The sequence below is a fragment of the Elephas maximus genome, chromosome X, assembly GCF_024166365.1.
Source record: "Elephas maximus indicus isolate mEleMax1 chromosome X, mEleMax1 primary haplotype, whole genome shotgun sequence".
NCBI classification, from domain to species: Eukaryota; Metazoa; Chordata; class Mammalia; order Proboscidea; family Elephantidae; genus Elephas; species Elephas maximus.
The window spans coordinates 54,919,722-54,930,757 of NC_064846.1; the positions used below are offsets into that span (position 1 = coordinate 54,919,722).

The 11,036-nt window shown below is 52.5% G+C and overlaps 1 protein-coding gene across 1 annotated transcript; it reads left to right on the forward strand.

Annotated features, from left to right (window-relative positions):
• Positions 1 to 295: 295 nt before the first annotated feature.
• On the forward strand, positions 296 to 10,495 carry LOC126068699 (nuclear RNA export factor 1-like). Its single transcript, XM_049871439.1, has 15 exons — positions 296 to 316; positions 1,426 to 1,536; positions 1,654 to 1,734; positions 1,854 to 1,923; positions 2,063 to 2,151; positions 2,264 to 2,384; positions 2,541 to 2,637; positions 4,145 to 4,181; positions 4,531 to 4,599; positions 4,686 to 4,741; positions 4,880 to 4,980; positions 5,075 to 5,146; positions 5,248 to 5,363; positions 5,461 to 5,503; positions 9,942 to 10,495. Exons 1-15 carry the CDS (start codon positions 296 to 298, stop codon positions 10,493 to 10,495), a joined length of 1,638 nt encoding a protein of 545 aa, XP_049727396.1.
• The last annotated feature ends 541 nt before the right edge of the window (positions 10,496 to 11,036 follow it).

Consider the following 11,036-nt stretch of genomic DNA (forward strand, 5'->3'; position numbering starts at 1 on the left):
CATTATAAAAGTCAGCGAAATTACTTCACTAGCCATAATTTTTTCACAGGACTTTCTCTGGCATTCTGACCATTGATATGTTGTTCTCAATTTCAGGGGATAATCATCAAGTTAATTATTTCCAAAGAAGAGCAAGACACTGGGGTATTTCACAAAGGAGATATGACAGTTGGCTCAACAAGGCAGGCCCAGCATTCATCCATCATCACGCCAGGAGCAAGGCAGAGACGTGGCAATGAGTGATGCCCACGTGGGCCCTGGAGTAGAATAGTAAGTGACCACTCTACAAGGTGGCATGTACCAGCTAGTGGAATACGTAACGGTGTATGTAACTCTGTCATTCTTCCTCTCCAACCTGGTAGAGTGGGCAATGCTAGGACCAGGCTAATGACTGAGCAAACATTATTACAGCCTTGACATCAGTAGGGCGAGGTGTTAGAAGACTTTCCTGGCATTCGTGGACACCTTCTTTCTCTCCACATCCCCACAGCACACCCTATGCCATCCCAACATACTATTGGAGAGGCAGTTGTCACACAGGAGACCAAACCGATGGGAACATGGAGAGAGACAGAAAACCTCCACAGGAAGAAATGCAGGGGAACAGGGAGGATGGAACCTCCAGGAGTTGGTTCAAAGTCACAGTGAGTGTCCTGGCAAAATGCACACAATGTGCAGGAGACACAGGTTGGGTGGAGCTGTGCTGAGCTCCTGGAGACACTAGGTACTTTGGTGGGGCACGGAGAGTAGGTAGGTTGGGAGAAGTAACAAAAAGGGAACAAGCTGAAGGCAGGGAGAATGGGAAGTTTGTCTAAAGGCAAAGGTGGGAACTGCTCATGAGGAGATGCAGAAACTCCCACCACATGGCTCAGTTTGACTCAAACATACGGGTTGGAGTAGGGGACAGGGATGGGGTCAAGTCTCTGCAGTCCTTGTCGAAGGGGCAGGCAGGATCTGCATTAGGTAGAATCTCCTGGAGCCTTACAAAAGGAAGATCATGCTAAGGATCCTAAGTTGAATATTTGGAGCAATATATTTGAATGAAAAAAAGAAAAAGCTGTTTAGCAAACCCGTATCTGGTACAAAAGTTAGCCATAATGGTCATTGGCCTATGTTTAGAAATTATTTTAAAGGTGGTAAAATATCGGAAAGGAACACATGGTTGGGCCTCTATTTAAGCTTTATTTCCATCATGTCAGTCTCTGCTCCCATCCTTTCTTTTGATCCTAGATTCCATTTGGCAAAAATATGATGAGAAATAGCTGCTGGATTTGATCCAGAGCCAATGCGGTGTCCCCTTCAACCCGATTGAGATAAGAGAGGACAAGGAGGCGGCTGGGTGGGCATAGGGCAGGTGGAGGGGCCAGGCTGAGCAGGAAGTCTGGCCTCCTACTGTATTTCTCTTGCCCCTCTCTCTCCTTGAAGTTTCACTATGAGAAAATGCAGGCCCGGTTCTTTGTTGAGAATGCCAGCATTACTTTCGAGTTGAAGAAAGTCAGTGGCAAGATTTGGGATGAAGAAAAGGAAAGTGTGCATGTCAGAGCATGGCCAGAGCTAGCTAGGAGCAGGAGGGTACGCTGGGTGGTGGGTCTTGCTTGATCTTGGGTTTCAGTGTTCCTGGTAGTTACCCAGCCTCTCTTGTCTTCTCTGCAGATATCCATCTTTGTCAGCCCCTCTGCCATACCCCACTCTGTGCAGAAGGAGCTGACGTCAGAAACGGTGAAACTGCCAAACGTAATGCAGACTCAAGACATGACGTGCACCCACACCGAGATCCACTGCGTGCTCCCTCACTGATTACCTGGCCTCCACCTCAGCCTCAGAGTCACTGACCCCTGATTCTGTCTGTGCAGGTGACCAAGAGCAAAGGATATGAAGTCCCCCAGCAAGCTCTTGACCTCCGCAGAGTCCACTCAGACCCAAGTATGACTGACAGCAGTAATTCTAGGGCAGTTGTGGACAGAGAGAGGGTTAGGGAGCAACTTAGGGACGTGTTGCTGCTGGGGCTGGTCCAGCCGGGCTCCTCTCATCCTTCTGATTCCCTCCTCTTGGCTTCCTGAAGACGTGATGACCTATAATATTGAAATGGGGCCAAATCTTAGAAACTGCATGGCTGCCTCCCTGCAGATCCAGGAAGAGAACAGGCCCAAGGTGAGGTCTTAGACCCAGTGCTCAGGGGGAGGGTGGGACCGATGGGGTGGAGGGCACATTTGTCCCAGATATCACCTCTTGGACCTTCAGCCTAGCTCTTCCCTCATCACAGCTTTTGTCCTTCAACTCGAGCAACAACACACCCTACAAGCTGGTTGGCCTGCCCGACACCATGCAGAAGGCCCACAACCTCAAGAGCCTGAACCTCTCCAAAAATGAGGTGAGAAGCGATAGCCAGAGCACTCTTTAAAGGCAAGGTGGTAGGGCTCATTAGGGTGATGACAAGAGTTAGGCAAGGCGATTTGTGGGAGAGGGTAGATCTGGGCTGCAGGGCCCTCTGGCTCTCTCCCTGATTCATGTTTCCTCATAATTATACGTGAAGTCTGAAGGGGAGTTGGACAAGGTGAAAGGGCTAGAGCCAGAAGAGATGTTTGTAGACAGGAACCCTCTGTGCACAACCTTCCCAGATAAGTCCACCAACATAAGGTCAGTTGTGCCCTCTGTTGCCCCCTGGCAGCCCGAGCTGCCCCTGACAGTGCCCATCTGCAGGAGGCTGCAGCCCCAGACCTCTGGGAGGACCACGTGCCCTGCCCTCTCTTCTCTCTGACTCTCACCTGTGCTGAGAGGTCTCCCTGCCTTCCTCTGGCCTGCTCACTGCTCCCCTGAGCAGGGGCCTGTTACATACTTCGCTGCACTCAGCCTCCTCTGGCACGGCCTTCCCTGAATGTGCTCCAGGAAGCAGGGCTCCCCCTTCCTCTCCAGGACGAGGGGTGTCCAGACTGTGCCCTACTCCCCCGCTGGGGCTGCCTGGAGCCAGATCCTGGTGCCCTGGACTGTGAAGATTCCTTCTGACCGGGGACTCCTCTGAGACAGGCCTTCCTGCCTGTGAGCTGAGATGGGGCTTTCCTCTCTGTCCTATGATGAGCCATCTCTCCCTTGCTCCAAAATGATCCCCCAACCTGCCTCAGTTGGATATCTTCTCATGACATCTGTTCCTATGGCCCAGTGGAGGAACTGGGCCCTCCTGGGGGACAAATCTGAGTTTCCTGAGTCAAGGGTCAGAAACAGCTTATCTCCAGTGAGCAGAGGGTATCCTGAGTCAGGTCCTCAGTGTGGAAGACAGGGGACAATAGTGGATGAGGAGACAGGGGGACTGTTCTCTCAGGGGCACTGCCCCCTCCTCCACCACATCATGGCATACTGCCTGGTCCTTCAGGGCAGCACTGGGTAGACCAAGATGGCCTGATTCCTCAGACAAGGAACCAACTAAGACAGACAGTACACTGGACACCAGGTGAGGTAGCAGATGAAGGACCGGGCGACAGCAGGGGAGCCATTTCCCCTTTCTTTTCCCTTTCTCCCTAATCCCCACCACCCACTGTGAGCTTCTCCCCCTTGCCTTTCCTTGCCTTTCTCTTTCTCTTTAGTCTCCACTCCCCTATGTCTCCCCTCCCTACCTGCACTCCATTTCTGTCCTCGCCCCCTCTCTGCCTCCTGAGCCTGCCTCAACCATCTCCCTCCCCGGCATCCGGGGCCATCCTTGGAGATGTCCTGGTGTTGTCCAGGGCTAGGTCTGGCAGAGCGCTGGACACCTGGTGAAGGACCAGAGCCCTGGGCCCCACCCTATTCCCTCCTCCTCCCTCCGGAGCCTTCCCTGGGGACTTGGAGGGAGGTAAGTGATTCAGGGAGGGGAAGGATTCCCTGGAGCCTGGGCTCCACATGCTTCTTCTGTGTCACTGGAGAAGGGGGTCAGGGCCCTCCTATGGGAGCTTCCCAGGAGAAAGGAGAGGGTGAGATGGGTACGGGGAGAGCGCCCACTAGCTCTCTCTGGGTGAGTCCATGGGGGAGCTGCCCAGGGTCCAGGAGGGGTGGTAGCACTGAAGTATAGGTGGGACAGGTCACCTGGGTGTGTTCTTCTGTAGGCTTGCTTGCCTCCATGAGGCAGGCCAGCTATGTCATTACTTGCTTTTCCGTGTTGTCTTATATTTGACAGCTCCATCCTGGAATTGTTCCCCAAGTTATTACGCCTGGTAAGTGTCTTCCTTTATCCTTGACTCTTCTAGCTGGTACAGACAACAGTCACAACCTGCCTTGAGTTCTTTAGATCTTGACCTGGTTAGATTTTTGGATCTGACCCGTAATCCTCATGGGAGACAGACCCGTGAGGGAACCTGATAAAGTCTATGGATCTTCTCTGTAGTTCTTTACCAGCTTCTGGGAGCCCCTGGTGAAGACATCACAGTAGTCTTGCCCGTGGAATTTCCAAGGCCCTTTCACCCTGACCTCTGACACTCGCCCTCTCCTGGGCCCATCCTTTTCCCTGACCATTTAGTGCCCCCTCCCTGGTCTGCACTGCTGACTTCCTCTTCCCTTCCCCAGGATAACCACGAGGTACCCCCACCGATTGTCTTTGGCACTGAAGCCTCCAAGAAGTTACCAGTCTGCAAGGTGAGGAGGTGGTATTGAGTAGTGCTGGGGGAAGGTGGGTGAGGAGATGATAACATCCATGGTTCTGGGAACCATTTTGATTCCAGGGGAGCATCTTCGGATCTGAGACCCTGGGGAATCTAATCTTACTATTCCTGCACCAGTAAGTATCCCTTGGACACCAAGGCAGGGAGGGCTGGGACGTGCCAGGTCACCCAGGCTCAGGCCTGCTCATGCAGGGCTTTCAAGTCCACTCAGGGACTCAGGCCACAGAGAGCCTATCCCCTTTACTTCCCCACAGGTATGACTGTATCTATGACTACGGGGACCAGCATGGCCTCCTGGATGCTTACCACAATGAGGCCTGCTTCTCGCTGGCCATTCCCTTCAACCCTGAGGACCTAGTTCCCTGAGTATCACAGACCCAGTGACAGCCCTGGACCCTGTGACTCCCCAGGAGACACTGCTCAGTCAGCCACCTCGTGTTCCTCTTGTTCTCCTAGAAACAGCTTAGACAAATACTCCAAGGGGAGCAGGAATATGAGGAAGCTCAAGGAACCCAGCGAGTGTCTGAGGAGCAACATGGGTGGGACGGTAGGTGTGAAGTGGTCAGTCCTAGGGCCAGGTGAGTGAGGCAGCCCCTGACCTTCTCTTCTCCTCCCCCCACAGTCCTGTGTGTTCATTTGCTGAAACACACAAAACATGACATTGTTGACTTCCTCAGTGAGTTGCCCAGAACCCAGCATGACATCAGCTCCTTGATGGTGGACATGTGTGTCCAGACGGTGAGCACCTGCTTCCTCCCTGAGACTGGCCCACAGGGTGGAGGTGGGTAGGGCCCTTAGGGAGATCCTGGAAGCCTGAGCGGTTTTACTCTTTCAGGAAAAGTTGCTCTGCTTTTCTGTCAGCGGGGCCTTCAAGGAGGGTGAGTGTCTCTACAGTCCCTTCCCATGTCCCTTAGTGCTCCCTCCCCCTGACTGGCTCCCTCTCAGAACTCTCCAGGCTTCCCTGATCCCTTCCCTTCCTATTCCCTCTGTGCTCCCCAGTTCCCACCCTGCCCCCTACCCACCCTGGTCTGACCGAAGCCCATACCTAAGCCCAGGGGTTAGGGACACAGGCTGTAGAGTTTGATGGCTCTCATCCCAGTCCCTCACTCTGACACCTTGGGACACTTGCCTACCTCTCAGTCTCCTCATTTGTAAAATGGGCTTAGTAATACCCATCTCTTGGGCTGCTGTGAAAAATGAGTCAAATGAACTTGTGAAGAGCGTGTTACCGGGCCTGACACAGAGTAGGGCCCTATCACTGAGAGGTGGTTGGTCCTCTGGTTGCCCTCCCCATTGCTGACACCCCGTCCTGACTCCCAGTAGAGGGTTGCCCCATTCTGGCCCCCTTCAGGGTAAGACAGGAGTATCAGGTAAGACCATGACTGGGGAAAGCTGCTGGTGAGCCTGTAAAGCATGGGCAACTCTGAGGGGCATTATTATCCGTTGTCTTTGAAGTGGAAGGAATGTCTCCGGCTCATGTCCCTGCCTTCATCCGGATCTTCATCGCTACTCCTTCCGGCAACTTTAGGTAACTGCTGTGCTGTGGGTACCATGTGCGAACACCCATCCCAGCCTGAGGCCAGTGGTGTCAGAAGGTGATGGTGCATTCCTCAGGGTTTCCCCAATATTACAGAATTCCAAAAGGTAGACCCCAGGAGCAGTCGGGCCCAGTGGTTAAGAGCGTAGGCTCTGAGGCTGGAATAGAGGGTTCTCGCCCTGACCCCAGCATTCACCAGCTGTGTGACCTTAGCCAGTTTACCTGACTTCTCTGTAACTGAGTGTCCTCCTCTGAATATGGAGATTAGAGTATCTACTTCCTCAGGCTGTTGTAAAGGGTAAAGGCGAATGTGAAACACTCCCTGAGTTGGGAGTAACCTATGAATCTAGTGCAGCTGGAAGGTACTTCTCCAAAGGCAGGTTCTGTGGGAGGGGAAAGGGTACAGGCCAAGGAATGTAGGAGGCAGGTGGAGCAGGGGATGGAAGGAAAGTAGTTGCTGAGTGGGAGCGTGATCCTGGTTGAGGATATGGGATTGTCTGTCTGTCCAGCTGTCTGAGGGCCCATTCTTCCTCCAGCTTATGCATCCTGAATGACCAACTGTGTGTGAGGGATAGCGGCCCCATAGAGACCCAGAATGCCTTCTTCACCCCAGTGCCCACATCTCCTCCAGCTCCCTACCCACGCTCTCCCAGAAGCAGAAGGAAATGGTGCCAGCATTCACTGCCCAGTCTGGGATGAACCTTGAGTGGGCTCAGAAGTGAGTGCTGGGAGTGGGTGAGGATGGGGTGAGCTGGGAGGAGCTGGAGAGTGAATGATGGGAACGCGCAGGTAATGCTTTTTGCTTCCTTACTTCACTCATTGACACAAGGAACATCTTTTCTTCTCGGTACGTATTACACCGCATTGTTGTTTGAACAGGTGCACAGCACTTTCTGAATTCCATGGACCCTGTTCCTTTACTGACTGGCACTGGGGTTTCCAGGAGTTCTCCTCCTTACACCCCGTGCCACAGTGCTCATTCTACTGCTTATGTTGCAGAAACCATGTTTCTGATTCATAGATTAGGACGTGGGTTTGTGTGGTCAGTGTCTCCGTGTCACCAGGCCCTCCTCCACTCCAGGTGCCTTCATAGCAAAAACTGGGACTACACTAGTGCCTCACAAATTTTTGCTCTGTCCACTGTGAGTTCTGGGAATTTGGGCCAGTGAACAGAGGCCAGGTGGCCTGGGGATGACACTCAGGGCTCCTGGCTCTGATGATGCCCCCTCTCCTCCCTTCCCTCCCTCCAGCCTGTGCTCAAGATCCCAGAAGACACCTTCTTGAAGTGTTCCATGGTTCTGACAACGAAAACTCCAAAGGAGCCAAGGTTCTGATCATCTTTGTCATCCTTATTGTTCTCCCTCTTTTCTCTGGCCTGTGACTGAGGTGAGAGGCCCAGCGTGGCCCAGGAAGCCAAGGCTGACCTTGTGGGGCTGACAGTCTTTCACCCAAAGGGCCATTGTTGTGTGTAATTGTCCCACCGAGTTTCTCTGTTTCTTTTAGAAATAAAGAGTGAGGTTGCATGTTATGTCAAATCCCTGCGTATCCAGGTATCCATTCGAGGCCTGCATTATCATCACTGTCCTGCAGAGCAGAAAGGGAAGGTCCCAGTGGGTAAGCGACTTTCTCGGAAACTGCAGAGACTCAAATCCTGGACCCACAGTAAAGCCCACTCTGTGGCTTCAGGGGTGGGGCACTCTCTAACCCTGATACACCTGGGGGGCGGGGCTTCTATGTCCCTAGTGTACTAATCAGTTGCTTTTGTACAGAGAACAGTACTGTTTTCTTAGCCATACGAAGCTATTCAAATTCAACAACAACTGTTAAGAAAAACAGCATTAAAGAGCATATGAAAAGCTGGGAAGAAAAACGTGTTCACACATATGACTGATGTAGCATTAATGTCCTTGATACATAAGGAAATCATTAGGGAGACAGGAAAATGCTTTATCTCTGTCTGCTCTAAGGTAAGGTCCTTGTCTCTTCTCAATTTGTATTCACGTCACATAGCATGTATCTTCCCCCAGTTGTGCCTGCTTCTCTGTGTCGAATCTGCTCTTTTATATCTCAGAAGAGACTGATTTAAGACATGCCCTGCACTAATACTAATTATAACAAAGAAAACCCGTTTCCAAATGGGATTATACCCACAGGTATAGGGGTTCGGATTTGCGACACAGTTCAATCCATAGCAGGGAAGGACGCAATCAGGCTTTTGTTTATCTTCTATACCCAAAGGAGCATAAGGTCAGGACCAAAATCACAGCCCCATTTCTTCTTGTTTCACGCACTTTTGTGACCCTGGTTTTTACCTTCTATGTCATCCAGTCCCTTAATGCCAGCAAGAGGATCTCGCTTTAAGAGACACCAGATGCCATCCTAGGTCACCTTTGCGGTGTTCCCTTGGGTAAAGCTGACCTGTATCCTCAAGTGACAATGAACACCTGAGTGGGATAAGAAAAGCTATACATGTGCATGAGATGGAAAAAAATATCTTAAAGCTCTGCCTAGTCTAACACTCAGCTAATAACTTTAACAAGAGATACAGCATTTCAGCTATTTCTATACATACTGTTCAGTGACACTGATAACATTCTTCAAGCTGTGTAACCACTCTCACTATCCTTTTCCATATTATTCCACCACCGTTAATATCAATTCACAGGCCCCTAAGCTTGTCATCTAACCGTTCCAGTTGCTGTTGTCAATATGATACCACATAGACATCTCTTTAAAAAAAGAGCACAATGCTCAAGGCAGACAGACTTTACTAATTAAGTTAAACTATGGATTGGTTCAAAGAAGGCTTCAGGGGACAGTTTTTACTGATCTATAAAAAATATGTGAGGTGTGGCCAACATGACAGTATAGACAGAAGCACCATGCCATCCCCCTGCAGCAAAGATCCGAAGGACTAAAACAGATACAAAGGTCAGCCCTGGAACACTGAGCATCAAATCAAGGGATAAAGAAGTACATCAAGCACTGAATGGAAGGAGAAACCTACAGAGAACAGATAACGAGGACAACTATGGAGTGGAGTTGCCCTGACAGTTAACACTGCATGGCTTTGCCATCTTGGAGCACAGCCAGCACCCAACCTGGACAGAGAGTATGGGAAGGCAATTTCAAAAGCTCCCAAAGGGAGACAGAGCACCTGGTAACCAGAGATACAGGCTTTCCCACCCCTCGCCCTACTGCCCTGTATGCTGCTTTCCAAAGGGTCACTCACACCAGCTCACTGCCACCCCAGGTCCACCCCACCCCCAATGACCAGCTCCCTCAGGCCAGAATCTTATATTTCTTTCTCTTTGCCTTTCTCCCTCCCACCTAGCCCCCTACACTGCCTCTGCCCCTTCCCAATGGGCCTTGCCCCTCACACCCAGGGAGAGAGACACCAGCTCCCTGCTACCCTGGTTCCAACCCGCGCGCCCGCAGTGGCAGCTTCCCTCAGGACAATATTTTTGTTTGTTTGTTTTATTTGTTTGTTTCTTCACTCTCTTTCTCTTCCTTCCTTTCTTTTCTCCTGCCCACCTATCACTGTGCACCGCCTTAGCCCTTTCTTGACGGGCCTTGCGGTTCCCCTGAGCTAGAGAGCTGCTGGCACACAGCCTCCTCGGCTCTGCCCGGCCGTCACCCGTTGGCTCCCGCAGTATCACCATTTTTTTTTCTTTTATTTCACTTGCTTTTGTTTCTCTCTCTTCTTTCTCCCACCTGGCTCCGAACATCATATCCTCTCCCTTCCCGCCTGCTTCTCTGCACTGCCTGCCTACTGCCAGCCTCGCTGCTGAGTGAGACCTGCCCGGACGCCCGGACCCTGCCCTGCACCAACGTCGCCCCACTGTTCCCCAAACCCCCAAGCAGTACCGGAGCCAACCTCTGGACCCCCGGACCCCGCCCTGCACCGTCCCACGGCCCCGCCGCTCCAAGCACAACCCACCCCCAGCAGAACCGGGGCGAACCTTCGGACCTTCGGATCCTACCCCGTGCCACTTCCCGGTCCCGCCCCGTCGAGTGCCACACCCCCGAAAAGCACTGGCACAGGCCCTCAGACCCATGGCCCCCGCCCCAGGACGCTTCCCGGCCCCATTGCGCCAAGTACTATGCACCTGAGCAGAACTGGCAGAGACCCTCTGAACCCCAGGATCCTGCCCAGTACCGCCCCTTGGCAGCCTCCTTCCAAGCACTGTGCCTTCATGCGGGACTGGTGTGGACCCCAACCGCAGTCCGTGCCACCCCCTGGCCCCACCCCACCAAGCGCGACGCCATTGAGTGGGACTGGTGTGGACCCTGCTGCCCCGCACCCAGCCCATTCCCGCCCTACAGACCCTAGTTCAAGCCACAGACAAAGGACCATTTTCACCCACCACCGCACCCACCCCCTGCCCCGCTGCTGGACCTGCCTTGCAGCACCATAGCTGAGTGACCCCACTGTCTACTAGGAAAAGGTGGTGAGAGCTATCCTGCCCACAGACCAGCAACAATAAAACACATCTGGGGATGACTCACTTGTGAGAGGCAGGCATATTCTTTCAGTCAGGGTCCCCCTCCCTAGTGTGTAACATGCCCTCAGGGTGGGGGAGATGGACAATCATTTACATGCGGCAGGCCCTTCAGGGTCAGCTCTGAAAGGGGTCCATTGTGGACCCTCCCCTGAGGCCCACGAGCAATGGGGTAGGAGGGCTCCAGTGGAGGGGCAGCCCTGGTGCCCTGGATGGGGAGGGAGCGGGTAAAGCGCAGCCCTTCAGGTCTGTACAATGGCTTTATTCTTGTTGTTAGGTGCCCTTGAGTTGGCAACCCTATATACCCTATATACCCTATATACAATAGAACAAAACACTGCCCAATGCTGTGCCATCCTCACAATAGTTTTG